The 15,714-nt window shown below is 42.5% G+C and overlaps 1 protein-coding gene across 2 annotated transcripts in view; it reads right to left on the reverse strand.

Annotated features, from left to right (window-relative positions):
• KCNK10 (potassium two pore domain channel subfamily K member 10) overlaps positions 1-15,714 on the reverse strand; it is a 122,432-nt gene that overhangs the window by 40,546 nt on the left and 66,172 nt on the right. For both annotated transcript variants that reach the window (XM_045902011.1, XM_045902012.2), the window contains one exon: positions 7,684-7,801. In XM_045902011.1, the coding sequence (XP_045757967.1) occupies positions 7,684-7,801 (118 nt within the window). The remainder of the gene's footprint in view (positions 1-7,683; positions 7,802-15,714) is intronic.

The raw sequence follows: 15,714 nt of genomic DNA on the forward strand, positions 1-15,714 counted from the left end.
GGGAGAACTAGCCTAGAACATGAGAACTGGTTTAAGGAAAGCAAAAGAAGTCGAAAGAGTGACTTCTGGCCAGAGAGGACCAGCCCGGCAAGAAGTGTCTGTTATGAATGAGAAGGACCAAGGCAGGGCTTCACTGTGTTTACCTTTGGCCAGAAAATAGTTCCAGGCCCTTTTTGAAGAGAAAGCTGGTGTTTAAAGGAGGCTGCCTGAGTAGCTCATGTGTAACACTTCCATTTGCTATTTACATGCCAAAGTCAGATCTTTGCCAAACCATGCGCCGTTCAACCCTGTTAACTGGTTAAGAGTGTGTGTTCTAGACCCAGAATGTCTATATGTGCTAAATCGGCTTTCTGGGGGTGAAATCTGTGCACCCACACTAAGAAGGGCCCCATGCTTGGTTTATTGAGCTGCTGTTGCCATTTTGACGTTCTTAACCATTTTTTAGCAAGGGACCGCATTTTCATTTTGCGCTGGGCCCTACACATTACATAGCTGATCCTGGTGAATGTAGCTAGGCTCCACTGCTTACTAGCCGTGAGATATTGGCCAAGTTACTTGACATCTTGGAGCCTCCGTTTTCTCATCGGTCAACTGAGGTTATTAACAGTACCTACTGGATATGCTTAATGAGAGACTAAGATAATTACGTGGAGCCCAGTGCCTGGCACCTAGTGAGCACTCAGTAAATGTTAGCCCCAATGACGGCTATCTCCAAAGCCACAGGTTAGCACCCAGTTCAGGTGCTGTGTAAGTAGAAATAGCTGCTCAGGTACTTTGGCAGGTACAACTCCTAATTAAGGCCAACGGGCAAGTGACAGTTACTAGCTACAGTCTGGGACCTGGCCAGGTGCTCTGTCTGATATGAGTAGAGTCAGATGGTTCAATCCGAAAATGTCTCAAAGACTAAAGTCTACTAGCATTCCATAGCTGTTGATAAGAATGCCATCATTTGCTGCCCTTACAAATAATGGCTTGTGGGAAAGCATCTGAACAAAGGAGTGAGCATCATTCCTCCAGCTTAGAAACCCCAGTTGGTAGGAACCCACCAGCAGAGTCAACAGTCAAGAGCAGGTGGGACTTTCCCACATCAGAATTAGTTACTGAGAGAGGGGACCGGGGACAGCGAGCCCTCTGCAAAGACTGAACAGGGTCTAGTCTTCCTTGGCATTGCTCCTAGTTTGGAGAAGTGCCTGAGCATATGCCCTTTTGCTACACATTTGTAAGCCTTCCTGTATATGTGAACATAAGAAAACATTGTTTAAAAAGAAGTACTTTGATATCTTCAGATAAAAGAGACCTCTGATACTGAGTAGTATCGCTGCTTTTCAGAAAAGACTGTTATTCCTAAGACCTCTCTATACACATTCTAAATAATGAACACATTTTTCTTGTGTCTGAAAGGTACTCATGCGGCTCATGAGAGTCTTTCTAGAAAGCAATTTGGCAAGCCTTTAAAAAGTCCATGCTCTTTGACACCACAGTTCCTTGGGGATTCTCCCAAGGAAACAACCAGAGATGAAGACCACACTTGACACACAAAGATCTTCAGCATGATGTTACACCATCACAAAATAGAAAGAGCTTAAGCCTCCAACAACATGTGACTATGGTGTGGGTAGTGTATTCAATGGAACCCAATAAAAATTATGTTTTTCAAAGAAGCTTAATAATATGGGGAAATGTTTACATTATTGTGTCACAAATTATATGAACTCAAGTAAGCAGGCTAATGTTTGGGTATTTCACAAATAATGAAAAGACAGCTCCTCAGCTCCAGCTACCCCACTGCACAACTCGTAAATAGTGGAAAATTTCTCAAGAACTGGAAGAATTCAAGGGCCCTGAGTTTTCTTAAAAGCCTTGCTACCATATGTGATGAATGAATTCACCACCAAATAATTATTCTTACTACCATCATTGTACTCAGGTTTTGTTTAGAATTCTCTAACTGTATGATTTTACAAAAAATCCTCCACTCTAGAGTTAAAATTTAGCCGGCTAAATGGTTTTCAACTTACAATGCTTTAGTTCTCAATTAAGAGAGAGAGTGAGAGAGAAAATAGTGCTTTTACCCATTGCGTGGAACAAAGACCCAGTCTCTAGGAATGATACTGAGCCATGATACTAAAGTGGACTTGTAATTGGGGCTGGGTTTTATCTTCATTTGTTTTTTGTTTGTATGCTTGTTTTATGGTAGTTTGCTGTTCAGCACCCACCTTCCCTGCAGATTTTGGGGAAGGGTCTTCATCCCATGCATAGATATGACATAGTGTCCTGCCTCCCAGGCAGCCAGGACAAAAATGCCTTGACCCAGAGTCTCATCCAATCAGATGTTCTGCCTAAGACATCAACAGTGAGTGGCCCAAAGAAGGTGGGGGATAGCACCTGCGACTGCAGGGTCAGGCACAGCCCATCAAGACCAGAGGACACTTACAGGCCCTCCGTGATCTCTGACCCATAAGTGTGTTATTACTTAGGATTTTTTCAGTTTTAGATCATAGAAACCCAAGGCAGTCTGGCTTGAACAAAAACAGAAACACACTGCCCACAGTAAATAAGGGATTCAGCATTTATTTCTTAACACTTTGTGGGTAACTTCATCCAAAGTTCACAAGATGTTAGCTGGACCCCATTTATCACTCTGCTTTTCTTCTGTTGCTTCTTTAGTGTTATCTGAATTCTAGCCAAGAACATGACTGCCAGTCATGGGCCTACTATCTCTTTCCAGATTTACCTCCAGGAAGAAAGAGAGGAAGTCACTTCCTCCAAAGCTTAAGCAAAAGCCTAGGAACTGAGTTTCTAATTGGCCTAATCTAGATCTCACGTCCACCTCTGAACTAAGGACCGTGGCCAGACACAGGCAAAGCACTAGATTTCTTGGTTTAGGAAATGCGATTCATCCCCTGAAGCCTGGAGGCCAAGCTTGTGGAAGAAGAACACTTAGGAACTGGTTATCAGGAGACAAGAGTGTATAAGTGAATGGACACCAGGCAGCAGAAGCCAAGGACTAAGAGTGATTTGCTCAAACTCAAAGATTCCAGCATACATACATTACAAAGGGCAGCAAATGTTACATATCAAATGTTTCTCATTAGGCAGATGGCACCACCATTCCCCATCACATAAGGTCATGTGGTCAATAACACTGTTGTTTAATAAACCAAGCCCCTGGGACCCTAACAAGTTGACACAATAAATACCATCAGTGTGCATTCCAACAAAGCTATAGTGTTTTTCAGTGCCTCCTACAGACTACTGATTTAACTATTTTATAAAGCAAGAAAATTAGGATTTTCCTTTTTCTGTCTTCTTTAACATACACTAATGTCTCATGGATCCAACACTGAGTACTGGAGGACATTTCCCAAAATGTACCTCTTGAAGTGGCTCAGACTTCTTCAGTTTTAATTATTCTACAATAAATCCTCCTAAAATGCATGACACATTTCCTCATCTTAGTAAAACCAGGCTGATGAACACAATTTAACCTGAGACTGGTCTTTTCTGACCCACTACAGTGATGCTCTAGGGTGTCATTGAGTTCTATACCAAATGGTACCAGGCCACCCTGCTTCCTGTGTTTGGAGCTGTAAGATTGTGGACTAAAATGATCCAGTCTGGTCTAGAGTGTCAAAAGGCTCCTAGGCCCCAAACCCACTAATGCAATGCATACCTCCAATATTTGTAATAGTCAATCTTAATATATTTGTATATTTGCAAGTGTGAACATGGTATGTCATATAATTAGATTAAAAGACTTTTTAAAAAGAAATGCCAATTCTGTTTCATCCCAAATTTTCTTATTGCATATAACTTTTTGAATAAAACAACACAGGTCCTAAAGGCTAGGTCTAAAAACAGTAACAAAAGCCTGTGCCTCTACAATAATCCTTAGCCTCTGAAATTTGCACCAATAGGAAATTGATCATCAAAGATGTACGTCCCCCAAGGAGGGCACACTATCCAACACCCACATAAGAGGTGGTTGTGAAGGGTTAGGGAGAGGGAAGAACCTCCCAGAAGGCAGAGCTGGGCCTCAGAGAGCAACAGATGAGGGAGGTCCTCCCAGAGAGCATAAAGGGTGTTAATGATGAGATCCCCCCACCTCTCAATGCTATGTGTCTCCCATTCTTCTGAATGAGGATTTTTATTGCAGTGTGACAACACTTTTGTAGAGGGGCAGAAAACTCTCATTTTCAACAGAACTGGGAGAGGAATTTTATCCATAGCTTCCCCCATATGTGTAAGGATTACCAAAAAAGTTGGATGGATGCCATATGGGAAAAAATAAAGAGAAGAGGCACAGAGAAGGAAGAAAGGGCCCATCGGTGGAAAACCCTAGAAAATGCCAGCAAAAATCCAATTATGAAGGCGAGGGTCTCATTCTGAACTTCAAAAGAGATATCCTTGTTTGCACCAAGTATAGAAAACAGGGTGAATAGAGAGAGCAGCAGAAGCCCCCTTGAACATGATCTGGTTCAGAAAAATCAAAGAGGCAGGACTAAACAAAAAATAACATAGATGGGTCACATTTGCAGGCAACCCTCTCTCTTTGGCAGCAGAAAAGTTGGGGATGTGCTACCTGGAAAATTACCCTACCTCTCCTGGCTCTCCTCTCCCCAGCCCTACATAATCATTTGGCAGATAGCTGTATCAGGAATATCCAGCTTGTTGGGCATCAAGTATTTAAAAGGGAAATCATCCAGCATAAATATAAAACTTCTGCTTTTTTTTTTTAATGTGGAAGGAGCAGCAACACTTACCAATGGATGAAAGACACTCAGCAGAAAAATATTGCCCCAACCAGGCAAAAAGTTTGACCAATTATGAAGTAATCACCTCCAAGAACCTTCACAGCAAAACCACAAAGCAGAAAAGCAAGAAATCAGGAAAGAATCGAAGAGATAACAAGGAAAAATGGAATGTGAGCTAATGGAATTCAGGAAAGAACCACGAAGGGAAAAAAGTCCCCTAATGATCACAAAAATGAAAATAAAATTGGAGGAAGTACATGGCAAAATATGCACCGTGCAAAAACAGGAAAGGAATAGAGAAGATAAAATGAACAAAATGGAAACCACATTTTATGAGTTAAAAAGGAGTAGAGGGGGAAATGACAGGCACAGAAGACAGGGAAAGAAGTGACAACACACGTATAGTCAGAATCCCCAAAGAACAGAACCAAAACCATATGGCAGAGAACGTGTTTAAAGATGACAATCAAGAACACTTTCCTGAAGGGGAAGGGTGCTGGGGGGATGGGGTAATTGGGTGATGGGCATTAAGGAGGGCACAGGATGTAATGAGCACTGGGTGTAATGAATCACTGACCCCCACCTCTGAAACTAATAATGCACTATATGTTAATTAATTGAATTTAAATTTTTAAAAAAGAGAATAAAAAAAGAATGCTCTCCTGAAATAAAAGGGACAAAGCCTAATAGTATTATCAGATGAAAGATAAATATTCTTTTGAGTAGCCAAGCAAAAAGGGGAAATCATTTATAAAAGGGGGAAAAACTTGGACTGGCATCAGGTTTCTCCACAGCAGCACAGATATCAGAAAAGAGTGGATTATCACCCAGAAGACCCTCAAAAAGGAAAATGTGAGTCAAGAATTTCATTTCCAGCCACACTGCCCCAGGAGGGTAAGGCTGCCATTTGAGCAGTGCAAGGACTGGGGAATATTGCTCCCATGAGTCATCCTTTTTTTTTTTAAGATTTTATTTATTTATTTGACAGAGAGAGAGAGAGATAGTGAGAGCAGGAACACAAGCAGGGGGAGTGGGAGAGGGAGAAGCAGGCCTCGCGCGGAGCAGAGAGCCCCATGTGGGGCTCGATCCCAGGACGCTGGGATCATGACCTGAGCCGAAGCCAGGCGCTTAATGACTGAGCCACCCAGGCGCCTCTCCATGAGTTATATCTTAAGGCAACTACTTGAAGATAAGTTTCAGCTGAGCAAGTGATGATGGGGAAAGCCACAGAAGGACTAGAGAGGAACACTGACAATATGTAACTTTGTAACTGTGACTAAAACAAATGCGAATATCAGGGTAACAGAACAGAATGTAAATCATATACTCTGACATTATAGAATGATACAGTCAGTGAGTAATAATCCACAGCCCAAGAGCGAAAGAAGTTGAGATGCTAAGTTCACTGACTGCATTATACATAATAGCTGAGAGCCAAGAGTTACCATTTGAAGTGAGCAAATCATCGAATAGAACCATAAGCATATTTAATAATTTAAAAATAAACATCAAAAGGATGGTGTCAATTAAAATTGTGTGGAGAGAAGAAGAGATGTCATCGCCTACGATAGGGAACTAATAAATACTGCTTAAAGAAGAGAAATTAAGTTTGTTATGTATGATTATAAAGTTAACCCCCAACACAAAAATATAAAACTCCCCAAGAATCAGAAAAAGAGACACAAACATATAGTAAGACAAAAATCAGTGTAGGAAAGAGGTAATCATAGATCACAGGATTAGTTATAAAGAGCATGTGCCTGGTCAAAATCATGTAAATATCCACTGTTGATCTAATTAAACTATATTGGGAAGATAGGAGGATGGAAAGAGAACCCTTTTACAGTAGGGCAGGGAAGAAGAAAGAGAACACAGTCATCCCCCCTTGTCTGCAGGGGATGGGTTCCAAGACCCCCAGTGGTGCCTGAAACCACGGATAGTACCAAACCCTATATATACTATATTTTTTCCTATACATACATCCCTATGATAAAGTTTAATTTATACATTAGGCACAGGAAGAGACTAACAACAGTAGCTAATAATAAAAATAGAATAACTTTAACAATATACTTTCATATAAGTTCTGTGAATGTGGCCTCTTCAAAATACCATATTGTGCTGTACTCACCCATCAATTCTCGGCCTTTTGGCTAAGATCAAGGGTAGTATCTGTACTGAACTCGCCCCTCCTCTTCTTGTGATGCTATGAAGTGATAAAATGCCCACATGGTGAGATGAAGTGAGGTGAACGACATAGACACTGTGACGTAGCATAAGACCACTACTGACCTTCTGATGCAGCAACAGAGGACGATCATCCACTTCCGGACCACAGGTGACCCAGGGTAAATGAGACCCCGGAAAGCAAAAGTTTGGATGAGGGGACCACTGTAATTTCTCACCTTCCACGACGGGAAGTCAAGAAATAATCTCTAACACTGAAAATTCAGGAAGCCGCAATACACGCATGATATTTAAAGACAAGGAAAGAGTATCAAAATAATCAATCAAAAGAGATGAGAGTGGTTGCCCCAGGGGAGGTGAGGACAGGCAGAGGGTCAGAGACGGCTGTTTCGTAACAAACTGTAGAACTTTGGGGTTCTTTCATAGGCAACCTTAGTAAAAAGTACATGTTTAAAAAGGAATTTGAGCTCCACTGACCACTCCATATTTTGATTTTCCACTCTGACCATTTCATCAGGTCCTTTCAAATGAAAGGCTCTCTAACCTCTCATTTTGAAAAATGAAATTCCTTAGTCTGCTTTGCCTTTTATGGAAAACCACTCACAACCCCTGCATTTATCCGACAGTGTGCCATGAGCCTCCTTTGAACCTCAAGCTGTCATGGTTCTAGGACCAAACGTTGACCAAGCGCCATTTCTCAGGAGGGTCCCAGAGGAAAAGATGTTAGCGAATGAACGGATACCTATGGTGGTGATGACAGTCCCAGCAAAGAAAAAGGCACTTCCAAGGTCCCAGTGACTGCTGTTGTTGGAAGAGTTTCCTATCGGACTTACTCCTGCATTGTCAGCGTCAAGGGCATGCTGCAAAGAGAGCAAGAAAGCATGAGATTCGGTTAAAAATTAAAAAAAAAAAGCTCTCAAATTCTTTCCTTGCTTGGGAACCTGAAATGATTGGGCAACTGAGTGGCTCAGTTGGTTGAGTGTCTGACTCGGTTTCGGTTGGGGTCACGATCTCAGGTTCATGAGATGGAGCCCCAAGTTGGGCTTTGCACCCAGTGGGAATCTGCTTGAGACTCTCTCTACATCGTTCTCTGCCCCTCCCCCCACACACCCCTCCCCCACTGCACTCACACATGCCTCCGTCTCTCAAATAAATAAATAAATCTTAAAAAAAAAGAAAGAAACTGAAATGATCTAGAGGGGACTGGTTACACGAATGTGGGTGCAGTCATAACATGAAATACTAAACACCCACTTAGGAAAATTAGAAAATTAGTTTTAGGTGGGAAAAAAAAAAACTAGGCTATATAGTATGGTGCCATTTATGTAAATTTTGCAGGCATAGGATTTAGGCAATCTGGGCATGGGTTATGCAAAATACATACATATCTCTGTGTACATACATAGAAAGATGTCTAGAAGGATTGTCACCCAAAATGTCATTCCTGGATGGCAAGATCTCAGTTGCTTTTCACTCTTCTCTTTTCTGTTTTGTTAAAATGTTTTACACTGAGCTTGCTTCAAGATGGCAGGAAGTGAGAGCTTGGGCTCCTAGATCAGACCAGCAAGGCTCTGCTCATTAACTTCGGAACAATGGACAAGTTATCTTAACCTCTGTAAATGCAAAGGTCCTCATTTGCAAAGGGGGGATAATAATACCTTTGCCCAGGATTCAATGAGAAGATCTGTGTAAAGCACTCAGCCCAGGGCCCAGCACCGAGTTAGGGGGTAAGGAATAGAGGTCAAATTCGTGACTGTCATTTGGACTCCCCCCACCTCCACCCTGCAACACACACATACACACACACACACACACACACACACTGCTCCTTTTAAAATAAGTAACCACGACTCCTCACTGGCTGCGGGATTTGGAATTCCATACCCTTAAATTCACATAAATTGGCCACACTGATATCCAAGCTCGTTTCACACTACTAAGACACTCCCTTATACTTCTGGACCTTTGCTTATGCCCTCCCCCAGTCATGCCTATCTTGCAGGGTCCAATCTGGGCTCCACTTCTTCCAGGAGGCTCGATCCATGTACTGCAGCCCCCACAGATACCTGCTTCCCAGGGATCCTACTCCTGCACCACATATATTTAATTAGCTTTTGGTCACACACTCCCCAGCTGAAAATCCTTGCCTAGACTCTGCATGTGCAGAATAAGGTGCCAAATACGTCAGCAGCCCTTCCTGAGCTGGCCTCTGCCCACCCCTTTCAGGCCAGGGGAGAGGGTAGGAAGAACCTTCAAGCAAGTGAGCTGTGTTGAGGAAGTGACAGGTGGGGCCTTCAGAGGGAGGTGACAGACGTATGAGCTACTTCTGGAGCAACAAATAGAGACACTGTTCCCTGAACAAAGTTGGAATAACCTCATGTGGAGATAACAGGTCACAGTTAAATATTGAAATGTGATTCTATTTATCCTAAATAATGCCCGTGAAGCTTTGTTCAAACAGGCAGACAGCGTTTGCCACAAATCAGACTAACTGAAAAAGTCAATCATCGTTACCTTTTGCCTTCACTAATCAGAGATATTTCAAACTCTCTAGACCAGGGATCAGCAACCTTTTTCTGTAAGGGCCAGAGTGTAAATATTTTGGGCTTTGTGGGCCACATATGGTTTCTATTGCATATTTTTCTTTTCCTTTTACAATGCTTTAAATATGCAAAAACCATTCTTAGCTCATAGGTGATACAAAAGGCCGTGGGCTAGACCCCTAGACAACTGACTGGACAATAGCAGGGAAAAAATCTCTTTTCTTTAAGTGTATTCTTTCCTGCCCCTAAGAACATGAGATATTCCACTGGATGCTGTTTCTAAGATTAAACCCTGGCACCCCAGGATTTAAAATCCAGCCTCTCGGGATGCACACAGGCTGTCTTAGCCCATGTTTAACCGACCTAATTGACAACTATCACTTACTCATCAGAGGCAATGCTCTGCTCTGCTTTAGAGGAAGACAGATGGCAAGTCCTTTCTTCTGGTAAAATACCCATTCTCACTGTGCTGTGTGAGTGCCATCAGACCAAACCACAGGCCTTAACTAGTGTTTATGTCCTCTTTACCCATTCGGCTCGCCAGGCCCATCTGCAAGTAATACCTTGGGGACAGCTCTAGGCCTCAGTCACTTAGTTGGGTTCAAATCACACTATCAATACCTAATATTTACAACGTCTATGAAGCTGCATAGAGAGTTGGGGTTCAATCAAGTCTCACTGTGCTGAGAAATGCACCTAAATGTCATAAGCAGCACATAAAAGTACAGATTTGCAGCAGAGACAAGTGGGGATGATTATTTGTTTCATCAAAAAATCCAGAGTAAGATTCCTTTTTAAGTTTCATTTTTTGAATTATGCAATTTATAAATATTTAATGTTTACATATGTAGCCCTCAAGGAAAGCATGTGTCGGGAAGGAAACTACTTAATTTGTTGAGTTTCTGCACACAGGCAGGTGCTTTAGAAGTGTTATTCCCTTTTATCCTTCCTGCAACTTGTGTGTTATCCAATTTTACCCTTTCTACAACTTGCAAGAAAGTAATATTATCCCCACATTAGAGATAGGGAACCAGGCTCAGGAAAGTCAAATAACTTGCCCTAGGCCACACAGCCGGGAAGTGAAAGCCAGAATTCAAAACTGGACTGGGCCCAAGCCATGGTTTTGAACTCTCTTCTCTATGTGGCATGCCTCTCTCCCCACCTCCATGCTCACCTCCAGACAGAAATGAGGAGGAATACCGCCACTTCCCAAGAACTTAGGCAGAAGGACCTCTCAAAGGATCATTTCTAATTAGAAGACATCCTTAAACATATAAATGCAGGCACCAACCTTCATTGGGCTGTTGGAGCTGGTGAGAGCTTAACTGCTTTGCATTTAAAATAAAATTTAAAAAATAAATAAACACGGGGAAAGATTGATTTTATACCCTGAGAGGGAAGGAACAGATAAAAGAGAGTGAAAGCCCCTGAAAAAGCAGGAAGACAAGGAAGAAAAAGTAAGAAAGGAGTGTCCACGGATGCCTGGGAGCTTCGGGCTCAGCTGCAGCAAAGCCGGGGACTTTGAAAGGCAGGTGCATCCAGCATCCAACTTTAACTTTGTTTATATCTGTGATGTAAATCCCTCTCTCACTTTCCCAAATCTACAGTAAAGTGGGCTACACATGCAAATACTTTGAGGAAGTGGTTTTGTGGAAATTAAATATAAGGGCTGTTATGGGAACAGTGGGACCAGAACGAGATTTGGAACCTGAAGCAAGGAGAAAATGAAGCTCCCCAACAAGTCACCAAGATGTTGGTGAGGCTTTGGACAATCCCCAGTCCTGGGAACAAGGTTTGATTATTCTGTCTAGATCGGGTGGGTCAGAAAGACTCCAGCAAACCACCACAATTAAAACAAATTGGCAAACTCGGGCTATACACACAGAAAGAAAACACAGTTTAAACAGACTATCACTTGAATTAATAGCATCACTTTTAACTCAATAAGAATATTTCTGATTGAGTTCAGAGTTCCAACTTTATTAATTTTTTAAAGTATTTTCTAATGATCTTAATTGTTTGAACTCAAGTAAAACATTTTAAAATTAAATGCACTTGCTCTTATGTTTTTTTCTCTGCATTCAGGCTACAAAAGTGAAGATAAGCCAGCCCATTAGAAATGTCTGAGCACATAGATAATGAAATGATGCATCTGAGCTGTGTACAGCTTCACTTAAAAAATCAGTTATAGGGGAGAGATATAACCAACAGCGACATCATGTTAGGCCACAATCTCAGACCCGATGAGCATCGTGTGTGCACTTACAAGTTCAACCAATATCAAGTTCAGAGAGCTCTTATGAGGATCCAAAAAGAAATTATACTTGATATGATGTGAGACCTTCAGGGAAAGGGTACTCTAGATAAGAGGGCATTACTTTAAAATTTAATTCCACTCGTTCTTGAATTTCCTTTTTAGCCTCTGAGTTGGAATTTCCAGCACCCACCCAGCTTCCCAGTAAACAACTCATGAGTGAATGCTCAGATCAATAATAAATGAATGAACAAACTAAAGTAATAAGTTTAGACCCATGCAATTTACTTCTTTGTAAAAGCAGAGAAACATAATAAGAAAGTAGCCCCATGAAAAGAAATATAATGATTGTTTTAAAAAAGAAGAAGAAGGTGAGTAGCTAATGTGAATGGGGCAAGATCTAAAAGAATAGAGTGGTGGCTACCCAGGGGCTGGGCGGTGGGAGAAATGGGGCAATGTTGGTCAAAGGGGGCAAACTTTCCCTTATAAGATGAGTAAGTTCTGAGGATCTAATGTACAACGTTGTGATCACAGTTAGTGATACTGCATTATACCTTTGAAAGTTGCTAAGAAAGCAGATCTTAAGTACTTTCACCACAAAAAAAAAAAGGTAATTATGTGACATGATGAAAGTATAATGTAATTCTGTAGTAGTAATCACCTTGCAATATATAAATGTAGCAAATCAATATATCGTACACCTTAAGCTTACACATTATATGTCAATCATATCTCAGTAAAACTGGAGAACAAATAGATAAAAGAGTCTGTCCCCCTCCCCCCCATCCTCCCACTACCACCCCCAGGCGTTAAGACCACCCGAAAGGTATAATGAAGAAACTGCATCCCCTCGGAAAGTGAGGTGGGTCTGAGGCTGATAGAAGGACAGGAGGTAAAGATATCCCTCGGAGGTCCCCCACCAGGTACCCCCACCAGCTCCCCCCTCCAGCCCCCATGCTGTAATCCCATTAGGCAATGCCAGGCTGCCCAAATCACTGTTGCAGATGGCGCAAGATACCATCGTGAGCTTTAGCACTACAGTGGGATGAATGATGACCCACAGGGGACCGCTAACTGTCTGTGGCTTTTCTCCGATGATCTGTGTACTCGGTGAGATAATCTGTTTCTCTGTTGCCTTATGTGGCACCTGAAAGAAAAACAAACAAAGGCGGAGTTTGTCTGAGACCGGCTGATGGATACAGCCGATCGATGCCATATGCGTGGACCCTAGTAGCCAGAGTGATCATCTGACCAATGGTCCAACAAGCACACTTGCCCAGTAAAGAGGGGCTCTGTGAATGGCTATGCTGGGGCCACAAGACAGGGGGAATGCAGGACGTACGGTCACTCTACTAATAGCTTATACCACGTGGACAAAAGGAAAGGAATTCATCTGAGAACCCAAAGCTGGTTCTGCGTCTACCACATTCTTAGTCCCAAGAGGGCACAGTCCGCAAAGGGGTCTATGAAATAGATATTTATCCAGAGGCCGAGGCAGGATGAGGGGGGTGGGTATGAAAAGTGCCTTCATAAATGTATTAAAAGGGAGTACATTTCAGTCATTAATGGACAGAAGGCAAGCCACAAACCCCAGAGACAGAGAAAGACAATCGGCAGAACACATTACGACTCAGAAACGCCTCTAACGATTCAGAACCCCAACAACAGGACAGGATATCTTTCCACCTCCTTCCGCATCTATGGCAGAAGGGCCTCAGGTAAGAAATGGAAGTATGATATTAATTTGCTCGCCACAGTTGCTTTTTATTTCTCCTGCTCCAGAAGCATTTCTCACATAAATATTTCACCACAGTGGGAGCAAATACGCTGGTGCTAGGAGCAGGGCAATTTTACATCCAAGTGTGAGACCACACCACAAAAACTCGAGCCACCCCCAGCAAGGCACATCTGTGGCTGATTGCAAGAAGTCTTTGCTTCAGTGTGGAGGTGGACAGGACAGCCCCCATCAGCACTTACTCTTGCAACAGAGAAATTCTGTGCATAAAGTGGTAAATGTTCAGCGTGTGCACATTACTCAGCTTCTCGGAGTCTCCGTTTCTTCATCTATAACATGAGGAAGTCTTTCCCTGCAGAGTGGTTGTCAGGATTTTTTTTCAGTGGATGTAAACCTTTGAGCCGTGTGCCTTGTCATTTCGTATATAATAATATTAATAGTAACAGGAATCCTTTCTGAGAACTTACTAGTGCACAGAGGAACTCAGTCAACCCTCATGATGACGCTGGGAGACAGACATCACTATTGCCCCAGGGGGCACATGAGATTTAGAATAGTCAAGCCCCTTGACCATGGTCCCATATCTAGTGCACAGCAAAGCTAGCAAGCAGATGCTATTAGAATTGTCAACAGGAAGATCGCCTTCCTAAATGCTGGAAAGGCAGCTTCTCTCCATCCTCAGTGGTCTCCTTTCTCCTCATCCTGGACCCTCCTGGCCTAGCTCCCTGCCTTGCAGAGAGCAGGCTGGCTCCCACCCAGGTTGGGTCTCCTACAGCCGTACCCCCTCAGCATTTCCCACAAAGAAGTATTCGCAAAAACTAGGCCAGACCACAAAAAGAAAAAGCAAGAGGCACCTTCTGTTCCTTGGTGAATATTATGACAGTGTTTATTTCCTGCTATCCTAACTGTATCTAGTTATATGTGCAAATACTAGCCCTTCCTTGGGTCTCCGACAGCAGGCTTTCATCAAAACTTTATAGCCTGGTTACAAATCTAAAGTGAAGGCCACCTGTAGAACAAACAGAATCTGTTTAGAGAATAAAACAGCAAAACCCAAGGCAAGCTAAACCACACATCCAGAGCCTATGGTCTTAGACAAGTGGCTTTCCTTGCCACCACTAGTTAATTCTTTGGTGGGGGTAATGTTCTAAAACTCAATTCATGGGGTACCTGGGTGGCTCAGTCAGTTGAGTGACTAACTCTTAGTTTCAGCTCAGGTCATGATCTCAGGGTCATGAGATCGAGCCCCGCATCAGGCTCTGTGCTCCGTGGGGAGTCTGCTCCAGGTTCTCTCTCCCTCTGTCCTTCCCCTCTTTTCCCCACCCCCACTGGCGTGCTCAAGTGTGCTCTCTCTCTCAAATAAATAAATAAAGAATCTTAAAAAAAAAAGATTTGGTCTAAAAAAAAATAAAACTCAATCCATTAGCACCTGGGTATACACTAATGACTATCTAAATATTGTCCATGTGGGATCAAGCCATATCTGGGGGAGCTCTTTTACCTTCCAAATTGTGCCTTACAATATAGAATTAATTTTCACTCTCTCTTTGACTATATAAGGGATGAAATAAGAGAAATCTTAAACCATGAGGAAAGCATCAAGTCCATAAGGAATTGGGGTATCATGTATGCTCTGATGAGATCAGCAAACTTTCTGAAGAACTGTCACTCTTTCATCTCCATTTGGACTCATCCTCTACAGATTCAGGAACAAATCTGCCAAGTGTTGCTGAAAAGTCACCCTTGTCCTGAGGGTCCTTGATGTACACCCCACATAATCCCAAATTAATATTTCATTTCCGTTGCTCCCTCAAAGAATGTGTCAGGCCCTACAACCAGCACCAATCTCTAATGAGTGCAGTTTGTTCTGGGGACAGAAGGAAGCAGAGACAATCCCAGAGACTTTGAAGAAAGCTCTAGAATACTCATAAAAATAATTCTAGTAGCCAGCATTTGCAATGTGCCTTCTTCCCTTACTCAACCCTCCACAAAAACCCCATTATAAAAAGTCATGTTATTACTCCCACTTTGTAAATGAGACAACAGAAAACAGAAGTAACTTGGCCATGGTTGTAGTAGTTAGTAAGTGGCAGAGCTGGGACTGGTTAAAAGTACACTCCTTCAACCCTGCCTTCTCCTCTCTCCCACAGAGAGTTCTCTGTCCAGCGTGCAAACATTGTGCTAAAGCTCATCTGTTATGTCACCTTCTTCCCCATGAAATAGGACAATATAGAAAAGTAA

Source organism: Mirounga angustirostris, unplaced genomic scaffold, assembly GCF_029215605.1.
Source record: "Mirounga angustirostris isolate CCGP_5_RB_7025 unplaced genomic scaffold, mMirAng1.0.hap1 SCAF_9, whole genome shotgun sequence".
NCBI classification, from domain to species: domain Eukaryota; kingdom Metazoa; phylum Chordata; class Mammalia; order Carnivora; family Phocidae; genus Mirounga; species Mirounga angustirostris.